Source organism: Ictidomys tridecemlineatus, chromosome 1 (assembly GCF_052094955.1).
Source record: "Ictidomys tridecemlineatus isolate mIctTri1 chromosome 1, mIctTri1.hap1, whole genome shotgun sequence".
In the NCBI taxonomy this organism is placed as follows: domain Eukaryota; kingdom Metazoa; phylum Chordata; class Mammalia; order Rodentia; family Sciuridae; genus Ictidomys; species Ictidomys tridecemlineatus.
The window spans coordinates 48,272,819-48,286,394 of NC_135477.1; the positions used below are offsets into that span (position 1 = coordinate 48,272,819).

The window sequence follows — 13,576 nt, forward strand, 5'->3', positions numbered from 1 at the left end:
TTGTTACATATTTGTACATGCACTACAAATCACTGCTGATTGTTATTCATACAAGACCAGAAAATTGCAAGTAATTACTAACAATATTAAAATAAGACAGATTCAGGTCTGATCCTATCATGGCCACTTAAAACTGTCATCACAGTCACATCATTTAAACTGTCTAAACCTTAGTTTTTTCATCTGCAAAAGAGTATGGGTTATCCTACTTTGTTTTAATAATAGCAACTTATTATTTTTTTTAATATTTATTTATTTATTTATTTTTTAGTTTTTAGCGGACACAACATCTTTGTTTGTATGTGGTGCTGAGGATCGAACCTGGGCCGCACGCATGCCAGGCAAGTGCGCTGCCGCTTGAGCCACATCCCCAGCCCAATAGCAACTTATTATTATTAATAAATGTTAACTAGAATATTAAAACTTCTCTTAACTGGAATATTTTAACTATAAAACACAAGCCAAATTTGTTTCATTAGAAAACACAATCTGCTCAAAATTCAAACTCAACAAGTTAATCCATTTGCAAAGCACGCCATTAAGTATATTCTCACAAATTTATTCTTGGGTTCTAAACATTTATTCTTGGGTTAGAAAAAGCTACATTTGTGTGAATGAGAAAACTTTAAAGACAAAAGTCTAAACCAGATTATAAAACACAATGCTACAAGATTTCTTTAAGTAGTGTGCTTATCTAGCATATACAGAATTCACTTTGACAACTTTTCTCCCTCTTCCTCTGTTGTGTGTGTTTATTGTATATATTTTTTTTTCATAAGGTAATATAAACAGCAATAAAGGGTGAGTCAAAGGTCCTGAGTGTGAAATGAGCACTACTTAACCACTCTGCATCTATTTCCTCAGCTAAAGACATGTTATCTGGTGACCTTGTGAGAATCATTAGAAAATGTAAGTGAAAGTACTTGTCATTTCTCATCTAAAAGGGGGGGGGGGAAGCTCCAAAGAAAATACTTTGTTTCTTGTTCCAGGTTCTAGTATAATGACGTTACAGTTGTAAAACTAGTGAGATTAAGTCTCACCTTAAATAACACAGCAGTAAGTAACTAGCTGTGTTACTATACTAATGAGACTTAATCTCTATGGGCTTGAATTCTCTCAACTTTATGGTTAAGTACTTCATCAACAATAACAATCTAAAGTCTAAAATATGTTAAAATATGTTAAATATGTTAAACCAACAATCACATGAAACTATTAACCACCATTTCAAAGCCATATCTGGATGATTATGAGGTCTGCAGGTGCTTTCACACTCAATTCCATGTTTTGCAGGAAACTCTAGAACCTTTCCCACCATGCCTAGATGCCTCTTAGCCATCTCCTACCCACTACTCCTTCCCCCATTCCCATTAGCATTCCCAAGCAGTCTTTGGAAATATCAAAGTAGTTTTCGAAATGGGAATGGCTGAGAGCCTGCCCTAACCTGTTTTATGAGTTAAAGTAATATCTACACAAACAAACATTTAAAGACCTCTACAACTGACTTGATATCTAAGGGATACTAATGAGTCTTCTCAAAAATATGATCAAGCTTCACAGGGAACTGAGGTCAAAGATCTCTGATGTAGTGGTTTTTCTCTAGTGGAAAAATGTACTTATTTGTACTGTATCTAGGGAAGGAATGTTACAGAGAGCTTATATATTTTTCTAAAGAATATCCTTGTAATCAAACATAAGAATGAATACAAAGAAGTCAAACTTACCATGTAAAGAAGAATCTACACCCACGCATACACCAAGATCTTTTTTGAGTTATTTTACTAAAATAATATTTTTAATACCAAACATTTAGTATTACTTACTAAATTTGATAATGTAGCCATATTTGATTATAATATCTCAAATTCAAATAATCTATGCAATTCCATACATTTGGATAAATACTTACATAAAACAGACAAGACAAAGTAGAATTTTGTCAGCATACTTTTAACATATGCTTTAATGTGCCCTGTCATGTTATCCCATGCTAAAAAATGTAATAAAATCAGTTCATTCTGAGTGTGTGAGAATGACAAACGTAGGTCTGCATACAACAAATGTAAGTCTGCATCATTTCTATAGCTTAATGGATTAAGTGTTCAACCAAACTAAGACCTAAGTTCTGTAAAGGAAAAACAATTTCAAAAACTATTTTAGAGAGAACTTAAGACTTCCTCAATCGCGGCCATAAAACAAGCAAATGTTAAAATCCCTAAAGTGGTTAACTTCAAAGACAGCACAGTGAACTGTTCACTTGCAAAGGAGATAATTTTTTCATATTTCAATTTGTTTACTTGAAAACGTAGATGGTTTTTCAAGAGCTCTAGGGTTCAGAGAGTAAAACACAGTTTATTTTGATGTATCAAGCTTAAAAGAATTCAAAAATACCTCAGACATCTGTATTTGACTCCTTTGCTACATTTTGTTTTCAACTGACCCCTCCTGGATGAGTCAATAGAGACAAACTTCTAAAAAAGACCATTTGTGGTATTAGCCACTGGTTACAAAGTACCTTACATTACAGTTTACTATGAAATTCAGAAAAGTATTCTTAACTTTCATTGGTTTGGGAGTTCTAATTACACTGCAAATAGCCTTACTAATTAAGGACTTGCTAACCCTGGGGAAAGAGATTCATCATTCTGATTGAGATCATCTTTTTTTGTAAATTTACTCGTTTAGAAAATCCACTCCTCCACCAAATAAGCAATTCTACTACAAGAGAAAGGACACAAAGGAGACAGGTAAGAGTGCCTGGGCAAGCACAAGGTGTGGTGGTATAAGCCTATAATCCCAGCTACTAGAGAGGCTGAGGCAGAAAGAAAGCAAGTTCAAGCCCAGCCTGGACAATGTAGCAAGACCCTGTTTCAAAATAAAATTTTTAATGGGGGCTCAGAATTTAGCTCAAAGGTACAATGCTTGCTTACCATATGCAAGGAGGCCCTGGGTTGGATCCCTCATACCCAAAAAAGAAAAGTCAATGCTGACTATAGACCTTTAATAAAATTTGTTCTGAGGAAATTTTCCCCATGGACAAATACCAAAAAAAATCATCACTATGGTCAAAGCTCACTACAGTCACTAGAAAGAACAGAGATGTAGGTGAGAAATTGATTTCTTGCTTCTATTGCCTCTGCTATCCTCCGGTGTCAGAATGATATTGCACACAAACTTACTCCATATGAAAAATATTTTAACATATTTCAAAGGACCAAGACTATTTTAAAGTAAGGTTCTATCAACTATCATAAATATGTAAGAACTTATACACAATTCCATTTTACACCATCTTTAAAGGGTTAAGAATTCAGGGCTGGGAAGCCAGGCATGGTGGCGCACATCTGTAATCCCAGCAGCCTGGGAGGCTGAAGCAGGAGGATCACTAATTAAAAGCTAGCTTCAGCAAAATCGAAGTGCTAAGCAATTCAGTGAGACCTTACCTCTACATACAAAAAAAAAAAAAAAAAAAAAAAATTCGGGGCTGGGAATGTAAAATATCAGTAGAGCACTTGCCTAGCATTCACAAGGCTCTGAGTTCGATCACCAGCAACACAGACACATACAGACACACATACTGAGTTAATTCATTAATTCAATAAAACTTTGGAGCCTGTTATGTTGAAATGAAGTCATAAGTCATAAGGCACTGAGGATTATTCAATAGTTTTCTAAATCAAATAGTAATATGTCAGATTTAAAAAAATGCATGTATACTGTACACTGCAGTAATGCAAAATATAAACAACCAGAAGAGCCATTTCCAAACTGGATGAGTAGAAAAGTTTTATAAAGATGATAGATTTTGCCTCACATAGTGACGCACACCTGTAATCCCAGACGTTTAGGAGGCTGAGGCAGGAGAATCACAAGTTCAAAGCCAACCTCAGCAACAGAGAGGCACAAAGCAACTCAGTGAGGCCCTGTCTCCAACAAAATACCAAATAGGTCTGGGCATATGGCTCAGTGGCCAAGTGCCCCCGAGTTCAATCCCCGCCCCACTCTCAAAATGATAAGATTTCAACTGAACCTTGAAGAATGAAGTTGGTTTTGTTTTGTTTTGGGGGGTGAGAAGGAAAGTTGTTTTAGTGAATATTTTCTATATGTTACAATAGCTTTTTCTCTTGATAGGGGAAAGACACTGCCTCCGTTCTCAATGTACAGATCCTAGTGGAGGTGCTAATTATAGTGTCCCTCTCAACATGGACCCACTTCCCCATATATAGGATCACCACTTACACTCCCTGGTTCCCACATGTTCTAGCACCACCTACATACCAAACACCCCAGGCTGGGGATGGGGAGAAGTATTTGACCATCCAGGGCTGGCCAAAATCCCACATTTGATACAGTAATTGATTTAATGCAATATGTAACCCAGATAGAACCAATCAGAATGCTCCCAAAACAGATGTAAAAATAATCTCTTCCTGTGGGCTCACCAGAGTTTGGCCTGGAGTTGAGAATTGCCATCTTTCTTCTTACATTGAGATGGCCCCTTTGAGAAATAAATCTAATACCAGAGGAAAATACAAACAAGAGATGCACTCCTAATGATGGAATCATACCTGAATGGACTTCCATTTAGGCAGGTCAACTGAATGTCTAAGAAACTTCAAAATTATACCACTAGGGATGCACCAAAGACTAGTCCCACCCTCTAGAAGGCAAGTAGCTAAATGACCACTGCAATATAATTTCTGATGATTTCCCTAATTTGGTGAGTGATTAATTATTACAAAAGCTACCTATGCCTGCAGGTAGTAAAATAGCAGGGTGTACTAGTAACTAAATATGGTTTGCTGTCAAAATAGTGAGGCCCCATTAATAACGGTACCCAAACTAATGTGTCTTGAGAAGAATTTCTTACATAGTAAATGCTATATATATATATATGAAATCTTAATTGTAAAGAAAGTATGCAAGTCAGCATGCATGCAATGAGAGCCAAAATGCAAAAGAAAACTCGAATGTTCTTATATTGAAAGTAATTCACTATTTTCGAGATCTGAAGTTTATGAACCAACTTTTTGGCGGGTGGGTGTTGTACAGGGGATTAAACCCCAGGGACTTGCATATGCTAGGCAAGCACTGTACCACCAAGCTACATCCCAACCCTGGTTTTAAACTTTATTTTGAGACAAGGTGTTGCTAATTTACCCAGGCTGTTATCAAACTTGGCAATCCTCTTGCCTCAGCCTCCAAAGAAGGTAGGATATAGGCATATACTTCCTCACCTAGTTGACCAATTTTTTTAAAGAAACTGGATAAAGCCACAAGTACAAACATAAATGTGAAAAGTAATACACTTAAGTGAGAGCAACAACTCCAAATCCACTTTACAAAGTATTCAGAGTTTCTTCTTCAAGCATCACATAAACTTCAATTTGTGATACCACTTCTGTGATAGCTTTCCAAATCTTCAAGTTCAGAAGTTGAAGACAAGTCTTTACCTTAGAGACAAAGAAAATCCTAATAAATCAATGACATCAAAAGAACCAGTATTATGGTAGAGTCCACCAAAAAAGAGATATTTGAAATCAATCTCACACAGAAGTGCAGAATGGTGACTAGAATTAACACCTAGCAATTGATGAGAAATTATTGTTTCTGCACAATATAAAATTTTTAAAAGCTGACTAAATATTTAATAAAGGTCCACAATCCCTTTCTTGAATCCTTGAGGCCAAGTGTTTTGGAATTCAGACTGTTAAAGACTTCAGGAAGGCTGACAAACTATATACACTACATATTTTTTAAAAACATATTTTCCAACAGGGATTCATACAACATGCCACTTAACAAACACTGATATTTCTACAGCAAAGCATACATATTTATGTCAAACAAATACTACAGAGAGCTTCATATCAGCTCAAGTTTTATTGCCAAATTAATTCATTTTAAAAGTTATTTTTTTAAATTTCCAGTTTCCAGAGCTTTGGGATTTCAGACATATGGATCAAAAGATTACAATCTATAATAAAGTTATAATAATTATTTTACAGTTTCTGATGTACTTGGTATCCCATAGGTCCTTTCTATAATGATATTTAGCCACTCAGTTCATAGCCAAACATGTATTCAGTGCATACTGCATTTCTGTAGCTTAAAATGAAGTCCTGATATACATGTTTAACACAGAAAAGTTAGAAAACACAAACACACACACAAAAAAAATCCACAAACCTCCAACTACATATAACCAATATTAATTTTTTAAGAGGTGGGGTCTTGCTTTGTTACCAAAATACTTATAGTCATTTTGAAATGGTTCTAACATATCCATTATATTTTGAGTAAATTTATGTCTTGATGGTGTATTTATTTTCTAAATAAAGGTCTTTCTCAAGTTTTCACAGGCTCAGACTTTCCAGCTCCTTCCCCAGTAGTTTGGGGTATGCCACTCCTATTTATAGAGCCCTTAGGCCCAAATTCAGGGATCAAGTGATCCCATCCCATATTCCCAAGTAGCTGGGGCTACAAGCACACATCACTATATCCAACTATCACTATGTAATCTCTGGTATCCAAATTTTCACTCTTTCTATATACATTAATATAATTAGGATTAAAATCTCTAAATTTTAATGTGAATGTTTATCCTATTCAAATCTAAATGGCATATTCTTTCAACCTGAGGAATTTAGTTTTTCTATAATTCTGACAAATTCTCACTCATTATCTCTTTCAATATGGTTTCTCCAGCATTCACATTATTTCCTCTTCAGAACTCCCAGTTTTACATAAGTTGGTGCTTCTCAACTTAAAATCATATCCTTTAATTTCTCTGATTTCTCTGCGTCATATCTGAATAAACTACTTTCTTCCAATTCATTAATTTTCCTTTCAAATACATCTGGTCTAGAGTTAAATATTTTTTGTTTCAATTTCATTAAGTCCCATTTTTTTCTTTTATAGAGCTATCTATTTCAAATCTACCTATTTTTTTTTTTTTGATTCATAAAATTTTTTTTGATGACTTTTTTTTCCTTGAGACAGGGGCTCACTATGTTGCCCAGGTTAGTCTTGAACTCACGGACGGGCCCAAGCAATCCTACTGCCTCAGCCTCCTGAGTGGCTGGAACTACAGACCTATGTGCCACCCCACTCAGCTGAGCACTACTTCTTTTATCTTTTTTGAAAGATCCTTAAAATATTTACAGTCATTTAGAAATGGTTCTACTATTTCCATTACAGTTCTGAGTTACTTTATCTTCTGGTGCATTTATTTTCTAAGTAAAGGTCTTCCTCAGGTTTTCACAGGCTCAGACTTCCCCAGTAATTTAGGGTAGGCCACTCCTATTGTAGAGCCCATGACCAGTGCTCTTGCATTAGGTGATAGTGGGGAAATTTCAGTTCCTGACTCTAAGCCACTTGGCAGCTAGGCCATTTCTGTGTCTTCCATAGCTTTTTAAAGCAATAGCCTGAAGCAAATGAGTTCAGCCTTCTATCAACCCAAGCCACCGCAGCTCCAAATTTCATCCAGGATATCTGGCTCCAGTTCCCTGCACAGAGTTATTTCCACCAGCTACTGAACCCAGAATCTTAACTGCATATTTCTTTTTCCATGTTAGTTCCTGGAGATGTTTATCTTGTTGAATATATATCTTTTCCTTTTCTTTTTAACTTCATTATTTCTACATTTGGAGCAGAGTAAACAGCCAAGCAGGATAAACAATACCATAACAATAATAGATAACACTTATTGAACACTTACTACTTGCCAGTTTTACATTTATTTTCTTCATAAATCCCTCTCAATAATCTTATGAGGTAAATACTCTTATCATACCCATTTTATAGGTGAAAAATCAGAGACATGAGGCAAGTAGACAAACTTCCCAAGATCTCCAATAATAAGGACCAAGAGTCAAACCACTGGTCTAATTCCAAAGACTGTTCTTAAACACTGGCTTCCATCCTGACTAGAAAGCTCTTTATAACTTTTTTCTTTCTTTCTTTCTTTTCTCTCCCACTTAACTGTGAACATTTTTGCACACAAGCAGAATTTTAATTGACAGAAGAAAAGTGGAGCCACATTTCAGGTTGAAAAAAAGCATTTCAGCTTGATGTTTTATTTAGTGTTATGCAGTCTAGGCCTACACCTAAAACCAGAAATAGAGTCTTCAATCCCTAACTTTTTCCTAGAGCCCTTCCCACCTTTCCTGAGCACCAAGCACTTCCATGCCAGTCCATGGGAGGCCCAAACCATCCATGCAAGCTTTCCTCTGGCTTTGTCTCCACTACCCTCACTCTGCCCTAATATATAATACCCAGAAAAGGAACTTAAGACATTCATACAAAGTAACTCAGGTGGCTTTTTTAATTCCTTCACAGCCCAAAACCTTAATGTAATTTGTGAATATAAGGCATGCAATACCATCCAAAAACAGCCATCAATTTTAAGCTTCGGTAATAAAAATATAGGGCTTATAAAAGTGAACATTATCATTTCCATTTCATGCAACAAATATTAAACAAATAGCTCTTAAGGACCAGGCACTGTATAACACACTAGGGACAAAACCATCATACTTTCTCTTTACTAGTCAGCCCTTAGTTTCCTCTTTTAATCTTCACCACTTGGTCCTAGGTTAGTACTTGGATGAGAAGAAGGGATTACTGAAATTGTTGCTAAATCACTTAATAACGGACATCCTTAGAATTTTAAAACACAGGGTCCAGAGTGAGGTGAGGGATGAAGGAAATTAATAAAAGAGAGACACAGAAGTGAAACACGTAGGAAGCTGTGTTGGGGGAAAAAAACTCAGTATTTGCTGATTGAAAATTGTGGCCTGTTTCTTTTTAGTATTAATAAAGAGATATGACTCTTGAACATCATTAATTGCTAATGTCAGAGGTAGTAAGGAAGTAGGCTCTTAGGATTCAATCCTTCCTAATATCAACTTCACAGATCAAAAATATTTGCTATGATGAATAAGTAGAACTGTGCCTAAAGAAAATAAGGCAGGGCTCGGGGTGTGACTAAGTGGTAGAGCACTTGCCTAGCATGTGTGAGACACTGGTTCAATTCTCAGCACCAAATAAAATTTAAAAAAGTCTATTGATAACTAAAAAAAAATTTTTTTTAATTTTTTTAAAAAAGAAGATAAGGTAGGTTGAGCATGGTGGCACACACCTATAATCCCAGCTACTTGAGAGGCTGAGGCAGGAGGATCACAAGTTCAAGGCTGGTCTGGGCAAATTAGTGAGGCCCTATCTCAAAATAATAAATAAAAAAGCTCTGGTAGAGCAGTCCTGGGTTTAATCCCCAGTACCACCAAAAAAAAATTAAAAGGAAAAGGAGGAGGCGAAGGTGGAGGAAGAAGAGAAAAAGAAGACAGAACTTGAAACTGGAGGTGAAGAGACTAGTTAGAAAGACAGTACAAAATCTAAGCAAAAGATAAAGTCTAAACTATGGAGAAAAGGAGGCTAATGGTGCCACTAACAAACGCTGAAATCAGGGGAAAAGGTGCAGATTTAAGCTAATAGATGGATTTAGTTGGTTTTTACTTTGAAGGTCAGCAGTTACTCAGAAGAGCAGTTAAAATTAGGCTGTTCAAGCTAAGAGACACAGAGATAGAAAGATCACATATCAAAATGCCCGATATGAAGCCTAGGCCCTCTACCTTTTCTGCTCTAGTCAGGCCAAAACATCTGCAGTTCCCCAAAGAGGAAACTTTCTACCAGTTCTGTCTCCAAACTAACTTTTCTATAAAGGCAGATACCCTACTTCACACTTAGTTCTAACTTCCAGTCATCTTTAATAATGCTCCTGGAGGCTCAATTGTAGAACACTCACCTGGCATGCATGAGGCACTGGGTTCAATCATCAGTACCACATAAAAAAATAAATAAAAAATAAAGGTATTGTGTTAAAAAAAAAAAAAAAAAAAAAAAAAAAAGCTCCAGGAATCAATTTCCCAAACCCCACTTAATTCCAAATAGGAGGGTGGAACCTGGTCTTACTCTTTAAACCCAGTTTTTAGTATCATGCCTAAAATAGCATGTACTTGAAAGACAGAGTGAAAGAACAGATTTGGCATGTGCTCAATAAGCCTTGGAAGGCGCTGTATCCTTGTAGAGGTGACCGCAGAAGAAATGAACTTAGATTTCCAAGGGGAAAAAAAAGAAATCTAAGTAGTCCTAAATATAGGTAATCATCAAGGAGTATCTTCACTTAGGGAGTATTTCCCAAAAATGAATTTTCCCCTTTTTCAGCCTTATCTACTTCACCTGTAACACAAGAACCATTACTCCTATCTCATAATTGTTGGGAAAATTAAATGAAATAACCTACCTAAGACACCTAGTATGCCTGGCACTCCATTACTTAAACCCCTCTCCCCAAATCCAGCCAAAAATATATTAGAGTCTTTCTTTGCAATTTTAGCAACTGCTGTACCCTGAAAAGCAACCCAGCCTTTCTAAAACAAAATATATATGAAAAAGAGAGGCTACTCTTATCTGATGCTCTCCCTCAGAGTTTTCTAACCTCAACAATCTTAACAATCTTGGTCAAACAATTCTCTATTGTAAGGGGATGTCCTGTGCATTGTAGATGGTTACCAGCATCCTTAAAATCTACCCACTAACAAGGCACAGTGGCACACATTTGTAGTCCTATCAACTCAGGAGGCTGAGGCAGGAAGATTGCATTTTTCAAGGCCAGCCTGAGCAATTAGCAAGACCCTGTCTCAAAATAAAAAGTAAAAAGGGCTGGGATTATAGCTCAGTGGTAAGGCACCCCTGGTTTCAATTCCTAGTATGGAAAAAAAAAAAAAAAAAACACTAGTAACACTCACCACCAAAAATGTCTTCAGGGGCTGAGGATGTAGCTCAGTGGTAGAACGCTTGCCTAACACATGTGAGGCACTGGCTTCAATCCTCAGCACCACATAAAAATTAATTAATTAATTTAGAAAAGTGTCTTCAGTCTTTGCCAAATTTCCCCTTGGAGACAAAATTTCCCATGGTTGAGAACTATTGCCCTGGAGCTAACTGAAATTCTCACAATACCTAAATTCTTTATCTGACACAAATAAATCTCACTGATTTACTTGTTCCCAGCTGGGCATGCATGGTGGCAAACACTTTTAATCATAGCTACGTGAGAGGCTGGGGCAGGATAATTACATTTGGAGGCCAGCCTGGGCAATTTAGCAAGACGATGCCTCAAAATGAAATAAAAAAGGGCTAGGAATATAACTCAGAGGTAGAGCAGTTGCTTAGCATGTATAAAGCCTTGGTTTAATTCCCCAATACCACAAAACAAAAAAGATTCTACACTGACTGACTGAGTCTACACATTAAATTATACCTAGAGGATAGTGGTGGATGCCTGTAATCTGAGATTTGGGAGGCTGTGGCAGCAAGATCACAAATTCTACACCTGCCTCAGCAACTTGATGACCTTGTGTCTCAAAATAAAAAATTTGAAAGGACTGGGGATAAAGCTCAGTGGTAAAGCACCCCTGGGTTCATCCCCTATACCAAAAATAAATATAATGTTTAGAATGTGTAAGTCATTCTCCTTAACAGTCAAAACTGGTAGCTATCCCTTATCTGTTAAGCAACTTGTCATAGAGTTATTCAGTATAACTCAATGCACTATTACACTGCAAACCTGAAGCCAAACCAATACAGTAAAAAAGAACGGCCAACACCAGATTCAAATTTGTCCCAGTACTCAAAATGTCTAATCACTAGGTTAATATTGTATAAAGTGAATACTTTAGTTGTCTAAAGAATTTTATGAGGGTTATAATAGACACTAAAGACATATCTGTGCTTGTTTTCTTTTTGATAAAATGGAGACAATTATAGTGTCTACCTTATAAAGGCTGTCATGGAATTAAGCTAAAATATGTGAAAATGCCAAAACAGTACCTGGTATATACATATTTAAGTATTGAACATTATTATTTATCATTATTTTAAAAGATGCACAAGCAAATACTATCTTGTATATTTATATAAAAGTAGGCACAGTAGAATCAAATAACAAAGATGCCCTGACTTCATATTTGTGTTCTTCAATATTTCATCTGGGCTTCACTATTCTCATATGTAAAATAGGAGTAATCCTTGTCTTAAATTATAGTGCTGTCCAACAAGATAATAGGAAAACACTTTGAAGTTGCTCAACATTATATATAAAGTATTGTTTTTACTAAGACAAAATCGAAAGGCTGTATGATTAGTAGAATCATAAGGAAAAGATGCATCTGTCTTCCAATTTGGAAGCTTGGTGAAGGAGGTGCCTTTTAAGCAAGCATTCTAATAAAGCACTGAATGGAGAAAGTGCTCGCCTTAAACTCAGGTAGATCTGATTCTAATGCCCTTGCGTTATTCTACCTTAAAATGGTTTGGAAGCTTAAAACAGAAATAGAACATCCTAAGTTATTTTAAAAGTTTTATGGTCTTGATATAAGGTGGGAATACATTAAAAGCACTGATAGGGATTTGGTCATTCTCCATTCAAAACAACATGAACACACAACCAAACCCCTAAGTGACCTTTTCTTTTCCATTGTGAATAATTCATTCTGAGATGAAAAGAGTGATGCTGGAAGAAATGGATAATCAGCAGTGTCCCCAAGGTTTTAAATGTTTGATGTCTATTTTTGGACCCAGAAAAAAAAAAAAATCACGGCCTTCCAATGAACATTTCAAAATCATCAAAGATTTGCATGCTGCGTTTTATTCTTATTAGGAAGAAATGTTTTAACAAGATTTTTTTATGAGTAAAAGTTGCAACATCAATCACGTAAGAGGCAGGTATTAGGGGCAGAACTGTCTCCGATGCTGCCAAAAGAATGCAAATAAAAAAAGAAAAATCAACCTTTCCTATACATTCAGCCAAATGCCGCCCCCGCAAGGCCTGGGAGCTGGGTTCTGGGTCTGGATCCCTGGTAAAGGGTCTGCAAAGGCGCCGACTTTCAGAGTGTGTAACTGCGGGGGAAAAAAAAATCCCAACACTTTCGGAAAAGTCCCCCAAAATACTATCTTTGCTCTTAGGTAGAGAAGGCGCTGGCCGTTTCGCCGCTTTCTCCTTGCCAAGAGAAGATAGCAGCGGCGGATAGGGCTCCAGACTGGTACTCTAGGGGCGCACCAGCCCAGTCCGGGCGGACTCGCACGTGGCGCCGGCAGGAGGATAGGCCCCTTGGCCGGCTGCTTTCGATTGGTCAAGGGCTGCCAGCGCAGAGCCGCACCTGAGTAAGAGGCGACTGAGCCAAACTGAGAAGGCTCCAGGCGAGAGGTCGTGGCCAAAAGAGCAACTCCCAGAGGAGCAGGTCCTGCTTATCGGCCCCATGCTGGGAGAACGACAGAAGCCAGCGTGGGTGCTGGCGCAACCCCACGTGGGTCCTGGCTTGCTGCAAGCGCCGTCACCCTCCTCCCCACGTCAGGCAGCGCTCACCTCAGCGCTTGCGGCGCCTCCACCTTCAGCTTTTTGGGCTTCGGTTCTTCTTCAGCTGCTGCCATGTTCGTACTCCCACCTTACTTAGACTCCACCGCACGCCCCGCCCCCTAGCTATCTAGCTCCGCCCCCTCGCCGCATCACCGCCTCCTC

General features: G+C 37.4%; 1 protein-coding gene across 6 annotated transcripts in view; it reads right to left on the minus strand.

The window, feature by feature from the left end:
• Adk (adenosine kinase) overlaps positions 1-13,564 on the minus strand; it is a 459,652-nt gene extending 446,088 nt beyond the window's left edge. For 4 of the 6 annotated variants that reach the window (XM_078039904.1, XM_078039883.1, XM_078039900.1 and 1 more), the window contains exon 1: positions 13,424-13,564. In XM_078039904.1, coding sequence (XP_077896030.1) covers positions 13,424-13,488 — 65 coding nt within the window. In that variant the 5' untranslated portion in view covers positions 13,489-13,564. The remainder of the gene's footprint in view (positions 1-13,423) is intronic. The other 2 variants (XM_078039886.1, XM_078039896.1) reach the window with 2 other exon arrangements.
• Between the last annotated feature and the right edge of the window lie 12 nt (positions 13,565-13,576).